Below are 16,470 nucleotides of genomic sequence, written 5' to 3' on the forward strand. Positions count from 1 at the left end.
GTAAATATTTTAGCTCTCCTTTTAAGCCTCTGAATAAAAGAGGCTTTATTTGCAAAGTTGCATCTCCCAGTTCATGTAGACTTACTGACCCATGGGACCCTTTTATAGGAACTCATGTCCTCATACAAGTACCCAGACTGTAGAATTTCTAACTAAACCCTAATGCTGAACAGCTGTTGAGTGAACACAAGCCACACTATGATCTCATCGCCCTTCACAGGATAAACAGAGTTAGGCTGAGTTGGCAATAGTTCCATTGTGGTTTTGCCCACAGCCTTCCACCAAACAACACATATTTAAGTTTTGCTTTGCAAAAGCAGAAGGGCAAGAGGAGATGAGTGCTTTGGTTCTATCATATCCCTTGTTCCAGAGGGTTTCTAGAGGCTTCTTCTATTCCTAGAGCAGGGCTCATGGTGATGGGAAATGCTGATCATACATGGCAATATGTGTGTGAGCAGCTTAAGAAGTAATCAACCCTAGCCATGTTTCTGCAGATTACCACCCCCCAGGCAGTCACAGGGGAGCACAGGCAGCAGGACTGGAGGTGCATTTGATTGTCTCTTGCTGCAGTTCAGGCCTCAGCATATTAAAACAGAATCAAAGGCCATTTGGTTTAATGAGCTGGGGATGTGAATGCTGTGGCTGAAGACAAGATGTGCATAAACCTAAATCCTTAATGAATCAAAAATGTGATCTGGATTTTGAGGTGAGATGTATTCTTCCCTCCAAGTCCAGCTCATGCACAGAGTAAGTGAAAGCAGTGCTGCCAGTAGTGCTGTTGTTCATATTAGCAGGTCCCATGCACTGGAATCATTTATAGGGAATTATCTGGGGTGTTTCAGCTGGAGAAGGCCCGGGGAGACCTTACAGCAGCCTTCCAATATCTGGGCTACAAGAGAGAAGGGAAGACACTTTCTAAAAGGGCATATAGGAATAGGACAAAAGTTACTGAATTTAAACTGAGAGGGCAGGTTTGGATTAGATATTAGGAAGAAATTCTTTACTGTGAGGGTAATGAGGCACTGAAACAGGTTGCCCAGAGAAGTGGTGGATGCCCTATCCCTGTAAGTGTTCAAAGCCAGATTGGTGGATGGGGCTTTGAGCAGCCTGGTCTAGTGGAAGATATCCCTGCCCATGGGAGGTAGGTTGGCACTAGCAGTCTTTAAGGTCCTTTCCAACCCACAGCATGCTGTGATTCTATGATTTACAAAGACTAGGGATTGCTATCCCCATTCTGAGAGAAAACCTTTGTTTCCAACACGTTGTTCTTGATTATTATGCTTCTTTCTTCCACAGGTATTCTCAAACACAACAAATGTTTCAAAGCTTGGAAGTGCAGACTTCCAGCAGCAGCTCTCCAATCATACTGATGGGACAAGCAGTGTTAAACCAAGGGTTCACCACTACTCCTCCTTCCCAGCCATCCTCTTTGCCACCTATGCAACTCCAGCACCAACAGCATCAGCAACAACGCTACCTGCAGGTAGGACAAAGAGGATGATGTATAAAGTGTGCACACAGAGTAACAAGGTGAGTGGGCTGTGCAAATGGGGCCCCAGGTTTCTGCTGATCCTGGCAGAAATGTCCATTTAAGAGATTGTGACTTCTGATGTGTGACACACTGCTACAATGGCCAGTACTAGTAAAGCAAGGGAGCAGTGGGAATAGTCAGAATATTTAAAAGGAAATAGCTAATTCTGTACATTTAAAGCATAATCAGATTATCTTGGATATATTTAAAGTTTATTTCCAGCTAGAGAAAATCAGTGCCTTAGGATTTGTTCTGTTCTCTTTATTCAGTATAAAATTTGCTTAGTTTACAAGTCAAAAGATGATTTTTAATTACCAGCATCAACATAAAATAGATCTGGATCAGATATCTGGATCCCTTCAGGAAATTAATATATTTTCTCAACTCCACAAGGCAAAGAAGATAAAGTGGAGCACATTGCCTGGAAGAACCAGGTGATTTGAAGATGTAAAAATACTTATTTTTTGACCTAATTTAACACATACTAAAGTAAAAGGGGGAAATGAGGTGTCTCTGTATTAGTTCAACAGGAGCTGAACTGAGTCTATGCAGGCTGGTCACATATCCAATGGCATCACTAAAAGAGTATAACCAACCTCAAATGATTGAACTCTTGTTATTGAAATGAAATCCTTATCGTAGCCTGAGAATTAATGAAAAAAAGTCTGGCACATACTGTTTCTAATAAAGCATCAGCAAAATTCACATCAACTTCAACACTGCAAGGTCACACCAAATTTAAGCTCAGGAAAAGGAAGGGCTAGAAGGAACAGCATGAGGCACATTAGAATCCTGTTCCATTTCTGCCATCCATCCTTGTCTTTTCTGACATGTTCACCCATGCTGTTCCCAAACAGGCCTTTCAGGATAACCTGCAAATCCCAGGCAGTGCATTACTATGAGAAAACCTTTTCAATGCCTAATTGCAATGTTCTTTGTTGCAATTTATGTCCATTCCTTCTAGCATTAGTTAAGCTAACCTCATGCCAAACAGCTCCAGAAATAAAAGCCAGCAAACCAGTAGTATTTTTAAGCATCATGCAACCTGATGATAAAGAGCATTAAAACGCATGAAAAAATCAAACACCATGATAAATTTTATTTTATCTGTAGGTGCAAACACCAAGTTCTTTGCACAATGAACAACCCGATTCTTTGCTCCTGCCATCTTACTCACCACAGCAAGGAAATATGGGGTATCATCAGACACAGCAGCAGCAGCAACAGCAACAACTAACATCGAGAAGAAGGAATAGTTTATCAGAATCATCAAATTTACCACAGCCACTGCGATAGAGTCCCACCAGCACAATCAATGCACGATTAGCTTTAACCAATGGGCACATGGGGCAGAAGAGAATGACTGTGTACTTACTGTTCTGGCTTTTGCACAAGCATTTCTTTCCAAGCTCTACAACAGAAGTACACCCAGAGTGCAGATGCCACAGACAGTGCATTCAGGGCACACTGGCTTCCGTTTGCGCTGTGTTGTGAGCACAGGATGCACTGGCAGAGCAAAATAAAAACAGGCACTGTCCTGTGCAGCCTCCATCACCACTGGGAGCACGGGAAGAGGTGTTCAATCCTGGTGTGTCACTCTGGAAGCCATCTGGCAATTCTAAAAGACTGTCGACAGACTCATGAGGTACTTGGCCTTCACTGTTTCAGTTCTTCTTTTGTGTATGAAAAGCACTGCATCAAAGGTCTATCGAGGAGAGAACAAGAGATTATTTTTATTATGATTATTGTTATTATTTTGCACAACTGCACAGATGAAAAAACCTAGGCACTTTCTGTAAAGAGAAGTTTGTTTCTTTATTCTTGTGGCCAAATTAGCACATCCAATGGAGGAAAAAGCCCAGCCATTGGTGAAGATGGTCTACAGCTCATAACCCTTGATTTAGAATCTGAAAAGTATTATGCAGCTTACCCTAACTGTTCTTCATTACTACAAACCAACCAACCAACCAAAAAAACAAACCCACAACCCACACTGGACTGTTTCCTACATGATTTGTGATTGCAAAGGAGAACTCAAATTGTAAGCACAATCATGCAATTCTCCAGTAGTACAACATGAATCCTTCAACCTAAACTAACCCACTCCAAGTCTCTGAGAAATATGCACTGTGTTTTGGCCCACTGTCTTGGGATGCTGCAGACTATTACATATCTCTTTCATTATAACATTTAGGATTAAATTTTCCTTTGGATGAAAAAAAAAAGAAAATGCACTTTTCGCTTTTTTTGTATGTTTTCCGTTGATATGTTTCTAAGAAAGATTTTATGTAATTATTAAACAAAAAGTAGTGTATTGTACAGCTGTTGTAATAATGACCTATTTCTATATAAAATAAAATTATATGGAATTATGTGGAAATTATTTTGTATATGAAATATCAACTCATTTCACAAGTATAAAGATTGTGCTTGTGCTTTTTTGTGAGTGGGTATTTTGTAATAAACTAATGGATTAGAAATGTTTTTGTGAAGGGAACTACTGTTTCATGCTATATACAACTCAAGCTATTATTTTTTTCCATTTAATGATGGACAGTTGTCTTTATTTGTAGAATAAAATAAAATAGCCAAAAGGCTTTATTGCAGGACTTGCACACATTTTCCTGTGACTGTTGAACTATGTGATTCACTTTAGACTTTTAATCTTGGCTACAGACTTGAATGGTGTTGGGCACCCAGTTAGCAAAACCAAGTATTTTCCCTTGTAGTTTTTTGTCCTGGCATAGACACTGAGAATGAAAGCTCAGGAAGTTTTATTAGCTGCAAGTGAAGACAGCTCATTTTAAGCACCTTTAAAGACCTCAGGCAGCTTTGTACTTCCAACCAAAGAGTTTTATATTAGCGCAAAACAGATGGTTTAAAGAACGGTTTGATTCAGCATAGGCCAGGGCTTTGACCCATGTCCAGCTTTAGTGTCATAAGACACTGCTGTCCTGAGTTTTGGGGCACATCTCTTCTGGAATACTTGCCCTGTAGACAGTCTGGTTTCCGCTTCAGCATCCTTGTGCAGGCTCCTTTTCATGTTAAATTCAAACTGACTACAGGATGGAGCAGCCCAGGTACTGGCTTGTTTTCCCTCTGCAGACAGGGAGAACCTCCAGCACAGGGTGAGGTGGGTAACTGAGTGCAGGAATGCCTTCATTCCCCTCAGTAAGACTGAACGGGGATGGCCCTCAGGGCAGCTTGCAGCCACTGCAGCCAGCATTAGGTTCAACAAAGTGCACACATGGCCTTCCCTCCCTTGAGCACCAAGGATCACATCAGCAGTTCTGGTTCCTATGCCATAGGGGAACCAATAAAAATAACTGGGCTAGGAGCTGGAAATTGTGAAGTAAGCTTTCACGGAAATGAAAAATAAAGCTTATTTGCCCTGAGTTTTGAAAAAGCTAATAAAAATCTCCTAAAGAAAATCCATTAACAAAATTACCCCAATACTTTAACTGCTAGATTGGGTGGTAGCACTGATGGGTGCATGTGTATTTCAGTCCTTCATCCCTCATTGAGAGAAGATGAAGGAATCAAGTGTGGGGTCTCTGAGAAAGTGTTTTTACTGCTAACTTTAGTTAACAGGGTGAATTAGCCTGCTCATCCCTTCCAATTCTTGTGTTCAGTGAAGCAAGAGTGACCCCACCAGATGAAGATTAGAAAGCTAGATGTGAAACTTTCACTTAATGTCTAAAGGAACCTCTCTCCTCACATTAACTATAGACAAACCTAAGCAAAGGCCAGTTGGCTAAGCTAGAGGCTAACTTCATAAATCCCAGCCGCTCCTGGGAAAGGAGGGGACAAATCTGTAAACCCAAAGTTCACGCAGGAAGAGGTAGTGAAGGAATATGAGCACCTGGAAATACCTGTGGAAGCAGCAGCTGATGGATCTCAACCACTAAGACAGGAGATAAAGGAAGGGAAAATTCTTTTAAGAATTTAAGAATTCTTTTAAGAATTTGTTCTACTCTCAGGGATTACAAACCCACATCTCCCAATTGCCAGTGGTATATCCAAACCAAACCCAGCCTTGGGTTTCTAAAGCCATTGGCGCTGTAAGCTGTTAACAGGGGGATACTGTAAATAGCATGGAGTTGCTTCCTTCTGAGCTGGTTTAACACATTGGTTAGAAGGATACAGATAGCTCACAAGAACAGATTTATGTCAACTTGGTTTTTTGTGCTCTTCCCCATATGCACATTCAGGTGTGGGATTATTGTCCTTGTTTTCTGTAGCACACACAAGGCAACACCAGTCCTCCTGACAGAGCTGGGCTGTTCTAGTTCGTTATACCCACAACTCAGCTTGTTCCAACATAATCCCTCAGCTCGGATCGGTTTTCCGGGCAGGGGGGTGATTACATCAAGCTAGTGCCCCACGCCGGGATGCCTCAGTTCTGTCTCGGCAACCAGAGCTCGAGATCTGCAAGAGGCAAAATGCTTGCTGGAAGCACCACTGCGCCAAGCCGAGTTCCTCGCACGCCATTCCAAGGAAAAGGGAGATACTCTACAGAGGAAACAAGCGGACGGGCACGAACACCCCCGGTACGGGCACAGACTGACACCGCCCCACGGCACAGCCCGGTACGGACCCAGTGACCGACACCGCCCCTCGGCACAGCCCGGTACGGACCCAGTGACCGACACCGCCCCACGGCACAGCCCGGTACGGGCACACAGCGACACCGCCCCACGGCACAGCCCGGTACGGGCACAGTGACCGACACCGCCCCACGGCACAGCCCGGTACGGGCACAGACTGACACCGCCCCACGGCACAGCCCGGTACGGGCACACAGCGACACCGCCCCACGGCACAGCCCGGTACGGGCACAGACTGACACCGCCCCGCGGCACAGCCCGGTACGGGCACAGTGACCGACACCGCCCCTCGGCACAGCCCGGTACGGGCACAGACTGACACCGCCCCTCGGCACAGCCCGGTACGGGCACAGTGACCGACACCGCCCCACGGCACAGCCCGGTACGGACCCAGTGACCGACACCGCCCCACGGCACAGCCCGGTACGGGCACAGACTGACACCGCCCCACGGCACAGCCCGGTACGGGCACACAGCGACACCGCCCCACGGCACAGCCCGGTACGGGCACACAGCGACACCGCCCCGCGGCACAGCCCGGTACGGGCACAGACTGACACCGCCCCACGGCACAGCCCGGTACGGGCACACAGCGACACCGCCCCACGGCACAGCCCGGTACGGGCACAGTGACCGATACCGCCCCACGGCACAGCCCGGTACGGGTACAGTGACCGACACCGCCCCACGGCACAGCCCGGTACGGGCACAGACTGACACCGCCCCACGGCACAGCCCGGTACGGGCACACAGCGACACCGCCCCACGGCACAGCCCGGTACGGGCACAGTGACCGACACCGCCCCACGGCACAGCCCGGTACGGGCACAGTGACCGACACCGCCCCACGGAACACACCCGGTACGGGCACACAGCGACACCGCCCCACGGCACAGCCCGGTACGGGCACAGTGACCGACACCGCCCCGCGGCACAGCCCGGTACGGGCACACAGCGACACCGCCCCGCGGCACAGCCCGGTACGGGAACAGACTGACACCGCCCCGCGGCACAGCCCGGTACGGGCACAGACTGACACCGCCCCTCGGCACAGCCCGGTACGGGCACACAGCGACACCGCCCCTCGGCACAGCCCGGTACGGGAACAGTGACCGACACCGCCCCGCGGCACATCCCGGTACGGGCACAGTGACCGACACCGCCCCGCGGCACAGCCCGGTACGGGCACAGTGACCGACACCGCCCCGCGGCACAGCCCGGTACGGGCACAGTGACCGACACCGCCCCACGGCACAGCCCGGTACGGGAACAGACTGACACCGCCCCGCGGCACAGCCCGGTACGGGCACACAGCGACACCGCCCCACGGCACAGCCCGGTACGGGAACAGACTGACACCGCCCCGCGGCACATCCCGGTACGGGCACAGTGACCGACACCGCCCCACGGCACAGCCCGGTACGGGAACAGACTGACACCGCCCCACGGCACAGCCCGGTACGGGCACAGTGACCGACACCGCCCCACGGAACACATCCGGTACGGGCACAGACTGACACCGCCCCACGGCACAGCCCGGTACGGGCACAGTGACCGCGACCGCCCCCGCCCCCGCCCCCGCCCGCCCCCACCCGCCCCTCTCGCGCCGGCGCAGTCGCAGTCGCTGCCCAGCCCGACTCGGAAGCGCTCCTGTTTCCCGGCGTGCCGCGCGCGCTCCTTTCCGGCCGGGCCCGGGCAGGGTGAGTGTGGGCCGGGGCCGGTCCCGCCGAATCCGCCTCCATCCGCCCCGCAGACCCCGCGGCGCGGCGCCGGTGCGGCCCGGCCCGGCACGGGAGGCGGCCCGGCACGGGGGGCACCGGATGGGATCTCCCGGCGCGTCCGCGTTCGGCGGGAATGGGGCCTCTCTGCCCTCCCAGCCCGGGAGGCCCGCGGGACTCCGGGACAGGGACACAGGCCGCGCTGGTGCCCCGGGCAGGACCCGCCTGGCCCCGTCGTGTTCACTGCTGGACGGGCTGCGCTGCGCTCCCGGGCCGCCTTGCGGAGGGAGGGGGCTTGGGGCTGGCCAGGAGGCCGATGTTAGTGCGAGGTGTCGGAGAGTCTCGGACGTGCTTCCTGCTCTTCTCAGGGAGATGAAAGTAAAGCATCGGTGGTGTTGGGAAGTTGCTGCGTGAAGCCTGCGACGGTGCGACCCCGGGGGTTAATGAAGCTTGGGTTTAAATTGCTGATGTGGGAACTGTGCGGTTTGCAATGGGCTGGGGACGGGGAAGGTCCGAGATCTGTGTTTGATGTGTGCACGCTGCCTTTTAGCGTCGCTGAGATGGCTCCCGCAAAGAAAGGCGGCGAGAAAAAGAAGGGGCGCTCTGCTATCAACGAAGTAGTAACTCGGGAATACACAATCAATATCCACAAGCGGATCCATGGCGTGTAAGTTCTTCTTTTCAGTGAATTTTGCCTTCTCTGAAGTGGCATTTGGAATTGAGTTCGGTAGGTTTTAAAGAGCAGAGGAGGACTGTCCTTGGGGTGTTGTGTTTGTGGTCCCTTGTGCCTCTGTTGTGTCCCAAGGTAGCAGCTCTCTGTACCTGTGCAACCCCAGACTTGGCTTGTGACTTTCAGGAATAAGCCTGTTTCTGTGACTGTGAGTGTTTTGGGACTTCTGTTCACAGATTGTCATTCCTTCCCAATCAAATGCTTAAACTTCAGCTCATTGAGAAAGTTTCAGAAATTAAATACTGCTGTGGTAAAATTACTGGTTTCATGTTTATCACATACATTTTGTGAAGTGTAAACTGGGATTTGATTTGTGTTAAAGGATAGTTGTTGTGTGTAGGTAAGAGTAGCTTTTTAATTGACCAGATTCTGAACCTCATGAAACTGTAGTGGAGAAGTGTTTCAGAGGAAGCTGCAGTGCCCTCACATTCTGTGTATGTCTGCAAGCCCATGGAAGACACCATCCAAATCCAAACAATTGGTGCAGTGGCTGACGTGGAATAGGAGAGAAATGAGGCAGTGGAGCATTGCAAAACTGTGGCTGGGAATGGAAGGCAGTGGTACTCATAAGATGTTCTGGCCTTGCCTGTTGATTGGCACTTCATTCTGTTTTAATGCTTGATGGTCCTGCTGTCCACCTTTGTGCATGTTATGCTAGAGTTAAATGCTTTTTATTTAGTGTTTGTCTCACTTGTGATCAAGTACCCACTTCCCATTTCTAGCACAAAGTATCAATAGCAGTGTGCACATAATATTAACTAAATCTAACCCAGCATGGGACCTCAGGCACTACTGGCACAGCCCCGTGTCATAGTGTGGGTATAATATCTATGGAAGAACACTCATGGTGCAGCTCTTCTGCTGTGGATGCCCAGTCCTGCAGGATCTGGCCATAATGGGCATGAGACAGGCTATACTGGGGGAAAAAACAGTTATGGTGGTATTGGTGCAGTCCTGGTAGTGTGAAAGAAAGTAACCAAGTACTGTTCAGCAAAAGCTGATAGTCAGAATAACATCAGTTTGGTTTTTCTGCTGTTTTATTTTAATACCGACAATACAGTTCTGTCATGTTTATGTTACTGTTGTTGCACTGCTTTGTCCATAGGGCTTTTATTCAGAGTGCCCATGACACCTCTGATCTCTTCAGTGTTATTAAGATATTCAAACGTGTTGACGTTAAAATGAAGGTTTAAGATCCAGGAGATCTTGCGATCGCAAAATTTTACTGAGATTATTTTACCCAAGTGCAAGTGGTTTCTATTAAAGTCAGCATCTGCCTGCCAGGGTAAAGGTCTAGTCAGGCTGGTGCAGCTGTTTGCTGGTGGGGGGTTTTATGTTGGGAGGACACATGCAACAAGTGTCTAGTGCTGACAGTGTCCTGAAGTTAAAGAAACGGCTCTTGTGTTTGTCCTAGGGGCTTCAAGAAGCGAGCACCACGCGCCCTCAAGGAAATCCGTAAATTTGCCATGAAGGAGATGGGTACTCCTGACGTTCGCATTGATACCAGACTGAACAAAGCAGTCTGGGCTAAAGGAATAAGGTGGGTTTTTGCACTTTGTGGGTCCTAGGCTGAGGAAGGACATAGAGGATAAGGAAAATTTTCATATTTCTTGAAGTATTTGCGTTTTCTCTGCAAATGCTTCCTTGTGTCATACTCGCCAACCTAATCTGTCACCTCTTGTGTTCTGGTCAGCTGGCCTGGCATATTTGTAACAAAGCTTTGGTAAACTCTGGAATTGAAAGAATTTCCTTCTACTTTTAATAAGAATAAAGCAAAGGAAAGAAGGAGTGCAGGTTTGGGGGTTGAGGGTGGGGAAGAGAAAGGATTGTGGTGTTGTAATTCTGTAGTACCTTCATCCATGTTGTAGCAGATAGCTTTATAAACCTGACCTTTTAGTGATACCTACAATCCCAGGCCAAGTGGGATTTATGCAGTGTGTCCAAACAAGATGAGGTTTGTCCAAACAGGATGCTGAAGAAATGCTGCACAAAAGGAGGTGTATTTTCAACAGGGCCATTAATCTTGAAAGTACGAATAAATAAGTAGTTTGGGGACCAAAAACTGTAGCTTCTGTTTATTCACTACTACAAAGGCAACTAATATGACGTGTAAAGATGGTCCAGTAGATCTTCTGTGGGGAGTGGGACCTCTTAAACTCTAATAAAAGGTTAACTGATCGGGACTAATGCTTTGAGAGATGCACATGGGTTTAAATCATGTCTTCTGGGAATTAGATCCTTGAGTCTGGTCTATGACATACATAGAATCTGCCTGGCATCATGTGGCCAACCCTTCCTTGAAAAGCAGAGTGGGAGGATGAGACTGAGTTACTGGGTCTTACAGGCAGGGTTTGGTTCTCTGTCCTCCCTGTTAAACTGCCCAGTTCATAGGGAGTGAAGAAGGAGCAGTGGAACCAGGAGACAGCATACGTAACCCCAGAGCTTTGTAGTGAGGCTGCTAACCAGGACTTCCTTGTGTTCACTGGTGCAAGTGCAGTCCATGAAGCAAGGAGTCCCTATATCTGTCTTTCCAGTGTGAATCTGCAATTTTTACTAGTTAGAATACATAATATATGCAAAGTAGGGTATCTTCCTCTGTAAGGATCAGCAGAGGTTAAAAACACCATGCTGGCTGGTACGATAGTCAGTGATCTGTGTAAATTAGTAAAAAATACTTCTGACTTTGACAGGAAGGGAATAAAGCAAAGCTAGTTCTTGTGTCTAACTGTTGTGTCTACCTGATGTAATAGTAATAAGCATGTTCTTGAAAAAGCTGTTCTTGCAGCGGGGAGGAGGAGCAGGTTCCTTCAGATAGTACTCTGAGCAGGAGTTTCCTAAAATTCTGAGTTTGAGGAGGAAGGTTATGTGAAAAATGGTGTGGAGAAAAAATTCTGTGCCTCCCCTCAGCAGCATGTTTTGGGCATTATTAGGTGAGGACACTAAGCTGTGATTTGCCTATTACAAACAAAATCATTAAACAATTTAGTTATAATTCCATGGGCTTTGTGCGGAAGAAATGATGATTAGTTTTGTGCCCAAAGTAAGACTTTGGTTCAGGCTTGACGCTCACTAGAATTTCCACGGCTTCTGGCAATAAAGATAGGCAATACTCTGACTTTTGACAGAGGCCTTGGGATTTCAGGGTAGATTGTTTGGGGTTTTTCTCACTATTTTGTATTTTATTAAGAAATGGTTGTTACTAACAGCTGCTTGCTGATTATGTTAACTTGATGATCATCTTCAAGGTGTATTTCCTCAGTAGTGGGCTGATGATGAACTTCTGACTTTATGCTCCTACTGGATTATGAATTCATCTTACTCAAGGCTCAGTTAAATCTTAACCTTCTAACTTGAATAAAACCAAGCAAAACACATAAACAAAAACTCCTCTAAGGCAAACAATACAGTCTCTTAAGGTACAAGATCTTGCTCTTGGTATGATGCTGAGAAAGAACTTTCCTACGAATTCATGGGTTTCAGTACATACTTCACTGCAAATTAATCTGCCATCTTCATTTTAGGAATGTTCCTTACCGTATCCGTGTGCGTTTGTCCAGAAAGCGCAATGAGGATGAGGATTCTCCCAACAAGCTGTACACTCTGGTTACCTATGTGCCAGTCACAACATTCAAAGGTAAGGAAGGTTCATGCACCTCCCATGCCATGTTTATATGAACAAGAAGCAAAGCAGGACAGCTCCTCCTGCAGTGCAAAATTCAGATGAAAAGCACGCTGCAAGAGTCAAACCACTGGCTTAACCTTCAGCTCTGCTGTAGAGAACAAGGGTCCCTGATCCACATCAAAAAGGAGTGAAATGATCTTCTAAATTTTGAGATTGAAAAACACGGGCCGTAGTCACTAAGCCCATCCTCTGCTGTCAAGAGCTCAGGCAGATTAAGCCCTCTCTGCTTGTCATCTGATAAAAATCAATTCTGTAAATGCAACTAAGTTTTTGTTTTAACATTTGGAGAAATACTTTCTATATAGTTTGCTCTTCCAGGAGTAGATCAGCAGACTAGCCTTGAAACTGTAGGTGTGCTTCTTGGGAAGACTTCCATATATATAATAGGTGGTGATAAAATGTCTTATTTTGCAGGTCTACAGACAGTCAATGTGGATGAAAATTAAATGGATTTTCATTACAATAAAAAGATAAAATATATTCTTTAGTTGTTTTTACTGTCCAGTCTTTTCGAGCTCTCAGCTGTGAAGCATTGAGTTGAACAGGTACCAGCCTTTTAAAGTATCTTGCTTTCTTCAAATTTGAACATAAAGGTGTAATTTTCCTAACTAAAGATACACTAGACTTACATTACATGTCAATGGAATAAGGAGAAGATTCAAATGTTCTTTGTGGGTGGCAGAGTTGTGGTGGGTTTGTTTTGTTATGGGTATTAAAGAGCCTTTACATAGGTATTTTAAGTTACGGTCAAGTTTGTTTTAAAACAAGAAAAGCTCAACCAAAACTGCTAGATAATATTTAATGTATGTAATCTCATGTGGATGATGTGCCCCAGTGGCCTTTTAGGCAGACTCAGTCGGCTTCTCCCAAAGTAGTTCTGTGTACAGCATAGAAACAGGTTTTGATTAGTGAAATAATTGTGATCATGCTACCTCCGGGTACTTGTTTAAATCACTAGGGACTAAAGGCACTTTACTTCGCTAAACCAGTAAATACTGTCAGTGCCAGTCTTGTACAAAAAGGGTTTATTGAAAAGTGCATGTTTTCACAGACCAACATCAGAAGCACAGTCCATGTACACTTAACATTTCAGCAAGACATAAAAATTGGAATACAATCAAATATATTAAAATAGTTTCAATTACCAGCATTGAAACAGTTTTCAGTATTAGTGCAAAAAAAGGCAACTGAAACGAACTGTGGACAGCAGATAAGAAGTGTTTTCCCCTGCTTAAAAAAAGAAAGACAACTGGAGCCAGCCTCTGCTCTCCCAATGCAGAAGAGGGCTTCAGTTCTTCACACTGTAGACAGATGTTTCCTTTTACATTCAAAACGAGAACATAATAAATCAATGGCACAAAACAAACCTACACACCCTTTTAGCTTTTAAAGCTCTTAAACTGAAAACCACAGACCCACCAAATTGGATACCAAAAGTCCACTGTCAACTGAAAGCCTTTTACAGTATGTCCTTTGGCATAATTTCAGTGCATTTCATTTTTGCTATGTTTGCTGCTACTGCATGCTTGGTTTTGCATGTTCACTCCGTGACTGGCAGCTCATTCCATTTGTTCTGAGACTGTATTGATATAGCTTTGCATTCTCAAGTTTTGGTTTCAGTTCTAAGGGTTTTTCAAAGAAGTTAACTAATGATTGTTCGGTCAAGAGGGAGGCTAGAATATGTTCAAAAGAGACAGTCCAGTCCCCTTCAGTCACAGGTGAAGGTTGAGAGTCTTTGTGAGGGGTCTTCACAGTGTCAGTAAAAACAGCATCCTGGTCTGAAGCAGAGGCCTCGGGCTGCAAATCCTCAGTGAACTCATCTGATCCGCTCCCCAGGCTGATGCTCCTTTGTCCTACTTCCCCAATCTGAAGTAACAGTGTGGTCACAGTGGCAATGGCTTGGTACAAATCATTCTCCTCTGGATCTTCATGAAACATGCTATACAACGTTTTGCAGAACTGAATGAACTCCTTCTGTAAAGGATGAAAAGTGAGCATCAAAGTCCTGAACAGCCCCGCTAAGGATCACTGCAGGAGTCAGGCAGGGCACAGTCCTGCAAAAGCAGGTGGAATGCTGTGTACATTTATGTGTTCTTATATAACGTCTGCCTGCTTTTAAAAAACTGTTAGTGAAAGGATTTCAGCCCCCAGTGGTGCTAGGAAACCCTGTGCTGAAATCAAAAAGAGCAAAGGGCAGTGAAGTATTTGATGCCCTGATGAAGGAAATCAGGACCTGCCAGATGATCTATGGGCAAGTGAGAGACAAGGCAAGGGAAAATCCCTTATTGGTGGTTGCTACACAGAATGGGTTACAACCAAATTAGCCATCCACAGGCCTGCAAACAAAATTCCCATCTGCTTCTCTCACCTCCTTCCCAGCTCGTCTAAAACAATTCAAAGATCTTTCCTACCCAGCTCCTTTCTGTCTCCTGTTAGGAGAGTTGTGAGCCTTCAGTGAAATTACGCCTTTATGAGATTATGAGCCCCTGCAGAGCTGACAGGCTAGGTTCATGCCACCCATTTAAAACTTCATTTAGCAACACAAGCACAGAAGGGATTCTGGGGGCAGTCCCATCTTTCTTTGCATGTCTGTACATTTGTTTTATTAGTATGGGGCCCTTTTCCCTCCAGTAGCTTTCCTTACGCCAACAATACAGAAAGCTACTGGCACTAGGAACCATGCAAGACTGTGTCAGCCTTCAGCTGTCTTCCTGCAGTTCTAGTCAGTGTTTGGCTAAGACAGGGCAAGTTCCAGGTGGGGCAGACTAAGAAGCTACTGCTTTGGTGCAGAGGAGGTATGGGAAAACAACAAAAATGTGCATTCTTGGGAATTCTTTGGCTTAGGAAGCCTTTTTCCAGCGTGGATAAGCCTATTTGCTTCAATATTCTGCTACAGGTGAGGGTGAGTCTGAAATTCTATTCACCAGCCAGTCAGAGCAGAAGGAACTGCTAGGAAGGTAGTTTCTTGAAAGTTCTCAAGCACCTGCTCCCTAGATCAGAGGAGCCCAATCATCAATGCCTGAAGGACTGAATCCCAGTTCAGGCTGAAGTTATACTTCGTGAGAGAGCCAAACTGTTGAATTCAAAAATTTAATTTTTCATATGCTTCTTGAAAAACAGAGTACAGCCTCTAAGGTACATACCTGGCTCATTTTTGGCAATTCCTTTTCAGTTTTAGTATCTTTTTCTTTGGCTAGATCCTTCAGCATCTGCTTCAACTGCTTTTGGTAATCTACTGCATCACCTTTTTTTGAGCAGATATAAAAAGGGTAATTAATTTTCAAGTCACTTGTAGTAAATTTACATTTCAAAATAAACCCCAGAGAGCAGAGATAACATGGTAGGGATCGCAAGTGGAAAGTTGGTTATCTCATGCACTCACATTAAGAGAACTTCTCTGGACATACCGTTTGATTTTCCAATGACCAGTGGTCTTGATGTTGACAGCAAAGGATTCTTTAACGGTGACTGGCTCTCTCGTTCATTTTCTGTGAGAGCTATTCAAGAAATGTGACAAGTTAGATCCTTTGAATTCGGCATGATGGTTATTTATTTTTCTAAAATGTACATACTTGAAGAAAGCGATGTAATTGTGCAAAGATATTTTGCAAATGTTTTCAGGTACTTCATTAAATCATACTGTAAAATCATGTTCCTGTAAGACTGGTGCTGCAATTGGAAGCTTGCCAAGAACTGCACATTTAATTTAAAACTTTGCACAGGGAAAATACCACAGAATTTTGTCACCTAATCAAAACTGGATCAAGCTATACAAGGAGATTACTGTACGTGGAGTACAAGCCATTCAAAAATGTTATTTCAGTTTGTATTTTGTCTGTAAGTAACCCATATAATTGGCTGCAAAAGATCTCTGAATCCAACAGATGTGTGAGCTTTGACATTGTAAGTGGTACATTTCATCCAAAAAGGTTCCATTTGTAATTAATGGAGTAATTTGTTAAACACAGTGAGTGTAACTACAAATGCACATCCTGCATGCTCCAAGGTGGAAGGAAGCAAGATGGGGTTATTCATTAAGCAGCTTTTTCCCAAAAGCAAGAGATTTTTTGGGGGAAACTGAGGTATCAATTTCCTTTCATATTTCTTACCTGGTGGGATATGCAGCTTATATAGTAACTTTATCTTTTCATTCATTTCTCCATTATACATAACATCTGCAAGGAAAATAAAGTACAAGAAGG

The 16,470-nt window shown here is 45.8% G+C and overlaps 3 protein-coding genes across 4 annotated transcripts in view; 2 read left to right on the plus strand and 1 right to left on the minus strand.

Moving 5' to 3' along the window:
- The window catches only part of NPAS2 (neuronal PAS domain protein 2), a 104,268-nt gene extending 100,118 nt beyond the window's left edge, over positions 1-4,150 (plus strand). Inside the window, exons 20-21 of the mRNA XM_077781540.1 lie at positions 1,297-1,483; positions 2,645-4,150. Coding sequence (XP_077637666.1) covers positions 1,297-1,483; positions 2,645-2,827 — 370 coding nt within the window. The 3' untranslated portion in view covers positions 2,828-4,150. The remainder of the gene's footprint in view (positions 1-1,296; positions 1,484-2,644) is intronic.
- A 3,613-nt stretch (positions 4,151-7,763) lies between these two features.
- RPL31 (ribosomal protein L31) lies at positions 7,764-12,748 on the plus strand. Its single transcript, XM_021538551.2, has 5 exons — positions 7,764-7,838; positions 8,407-8,523; positions 10,001-10,126; positions 12,108-12,220; positions 12,683-12,748. The coding sequence occupies exons 2-5, from the start codon at positions 8,417-8,419 to the stop codon at positions 12,712-12,714; spliced, it is 378 nt and encodes a 125-aa protein (XP_021394226.1). The 5' UTR covers positions 7,764-7,838; positions 8,407-8,416; the 3' UTR covers positions 12,715-12,748.
- A 530-nt stretch (positions 12,749-13,278) lies between these two features.
- Positions 13,279-16,470, minus strand: part of TBC1D8 (TBC1 domain family member 8) — a 48,674-nt gene continuing 45,482 nt past the window's right edge. For both annotated transcript variants that reach the window (XM_021538527.2, XM_021538515.2), the window contains exons 17-20: positions 16,378-16,443; positions 15,676-15,765; positions 15,412-15,512; positions 13,279-14,242 (exon numbers count right to left, since the gene is read on the minus strand). In XM_021538527.2, the coding sequence (XP_021394202.1) occupies positions 13,784-14,242; positions 15,412-15,512; positions 15,676-15,765; positions 16,378-16,443 (716 nt within the window). In that variant the 3' untranslated portion in view covers positions 13,279-13,783. The remainder of the gene's footprint in view (positions 14,243-15,411; positions 15,513-15,675; positions 15,766-16,377; positions 16,444-16,470) is intronic.

This window comes from Lonchura striata, chromosome 2 (genome assembly GCF_046129695.1).
Source record: "Lonchura striata isolate bLonStr1 chromosome 2, bLonStr1.mat, whole genome shotgun sequence".
NCBI lineage: Eukaryota > Metazoa > Chordata > Aves > Passeriformes > Estrildidae > Lonchura > Lonchura striata.

Excerpts from the sequence above, each read along its gene's own strand:
- RPL31 (XM_021538551.2), top strand. The coding sequence starts at position 8,417 with ATGGCTCCCGCAAAGAAAGGCGGCGAGAAAAAGAAGGGGCGCTCTGCT. Across the intron at positions 8,524-10,000 it reads CACAAGCGGATCCATGGCGT|GGGCTTCAAGAAGCGAGCAC; the intron begins GTAAGTTCTTCT and ends TGTTTGTCCTAG. Across the intron at positions 12,221-12,682 it reads GCCAGTCACAACATTCAAAG|GTCTACAGACAGTCAATGTG; the intron begins GTAAGGAAGGTT and ends CTTATTTTGCAG.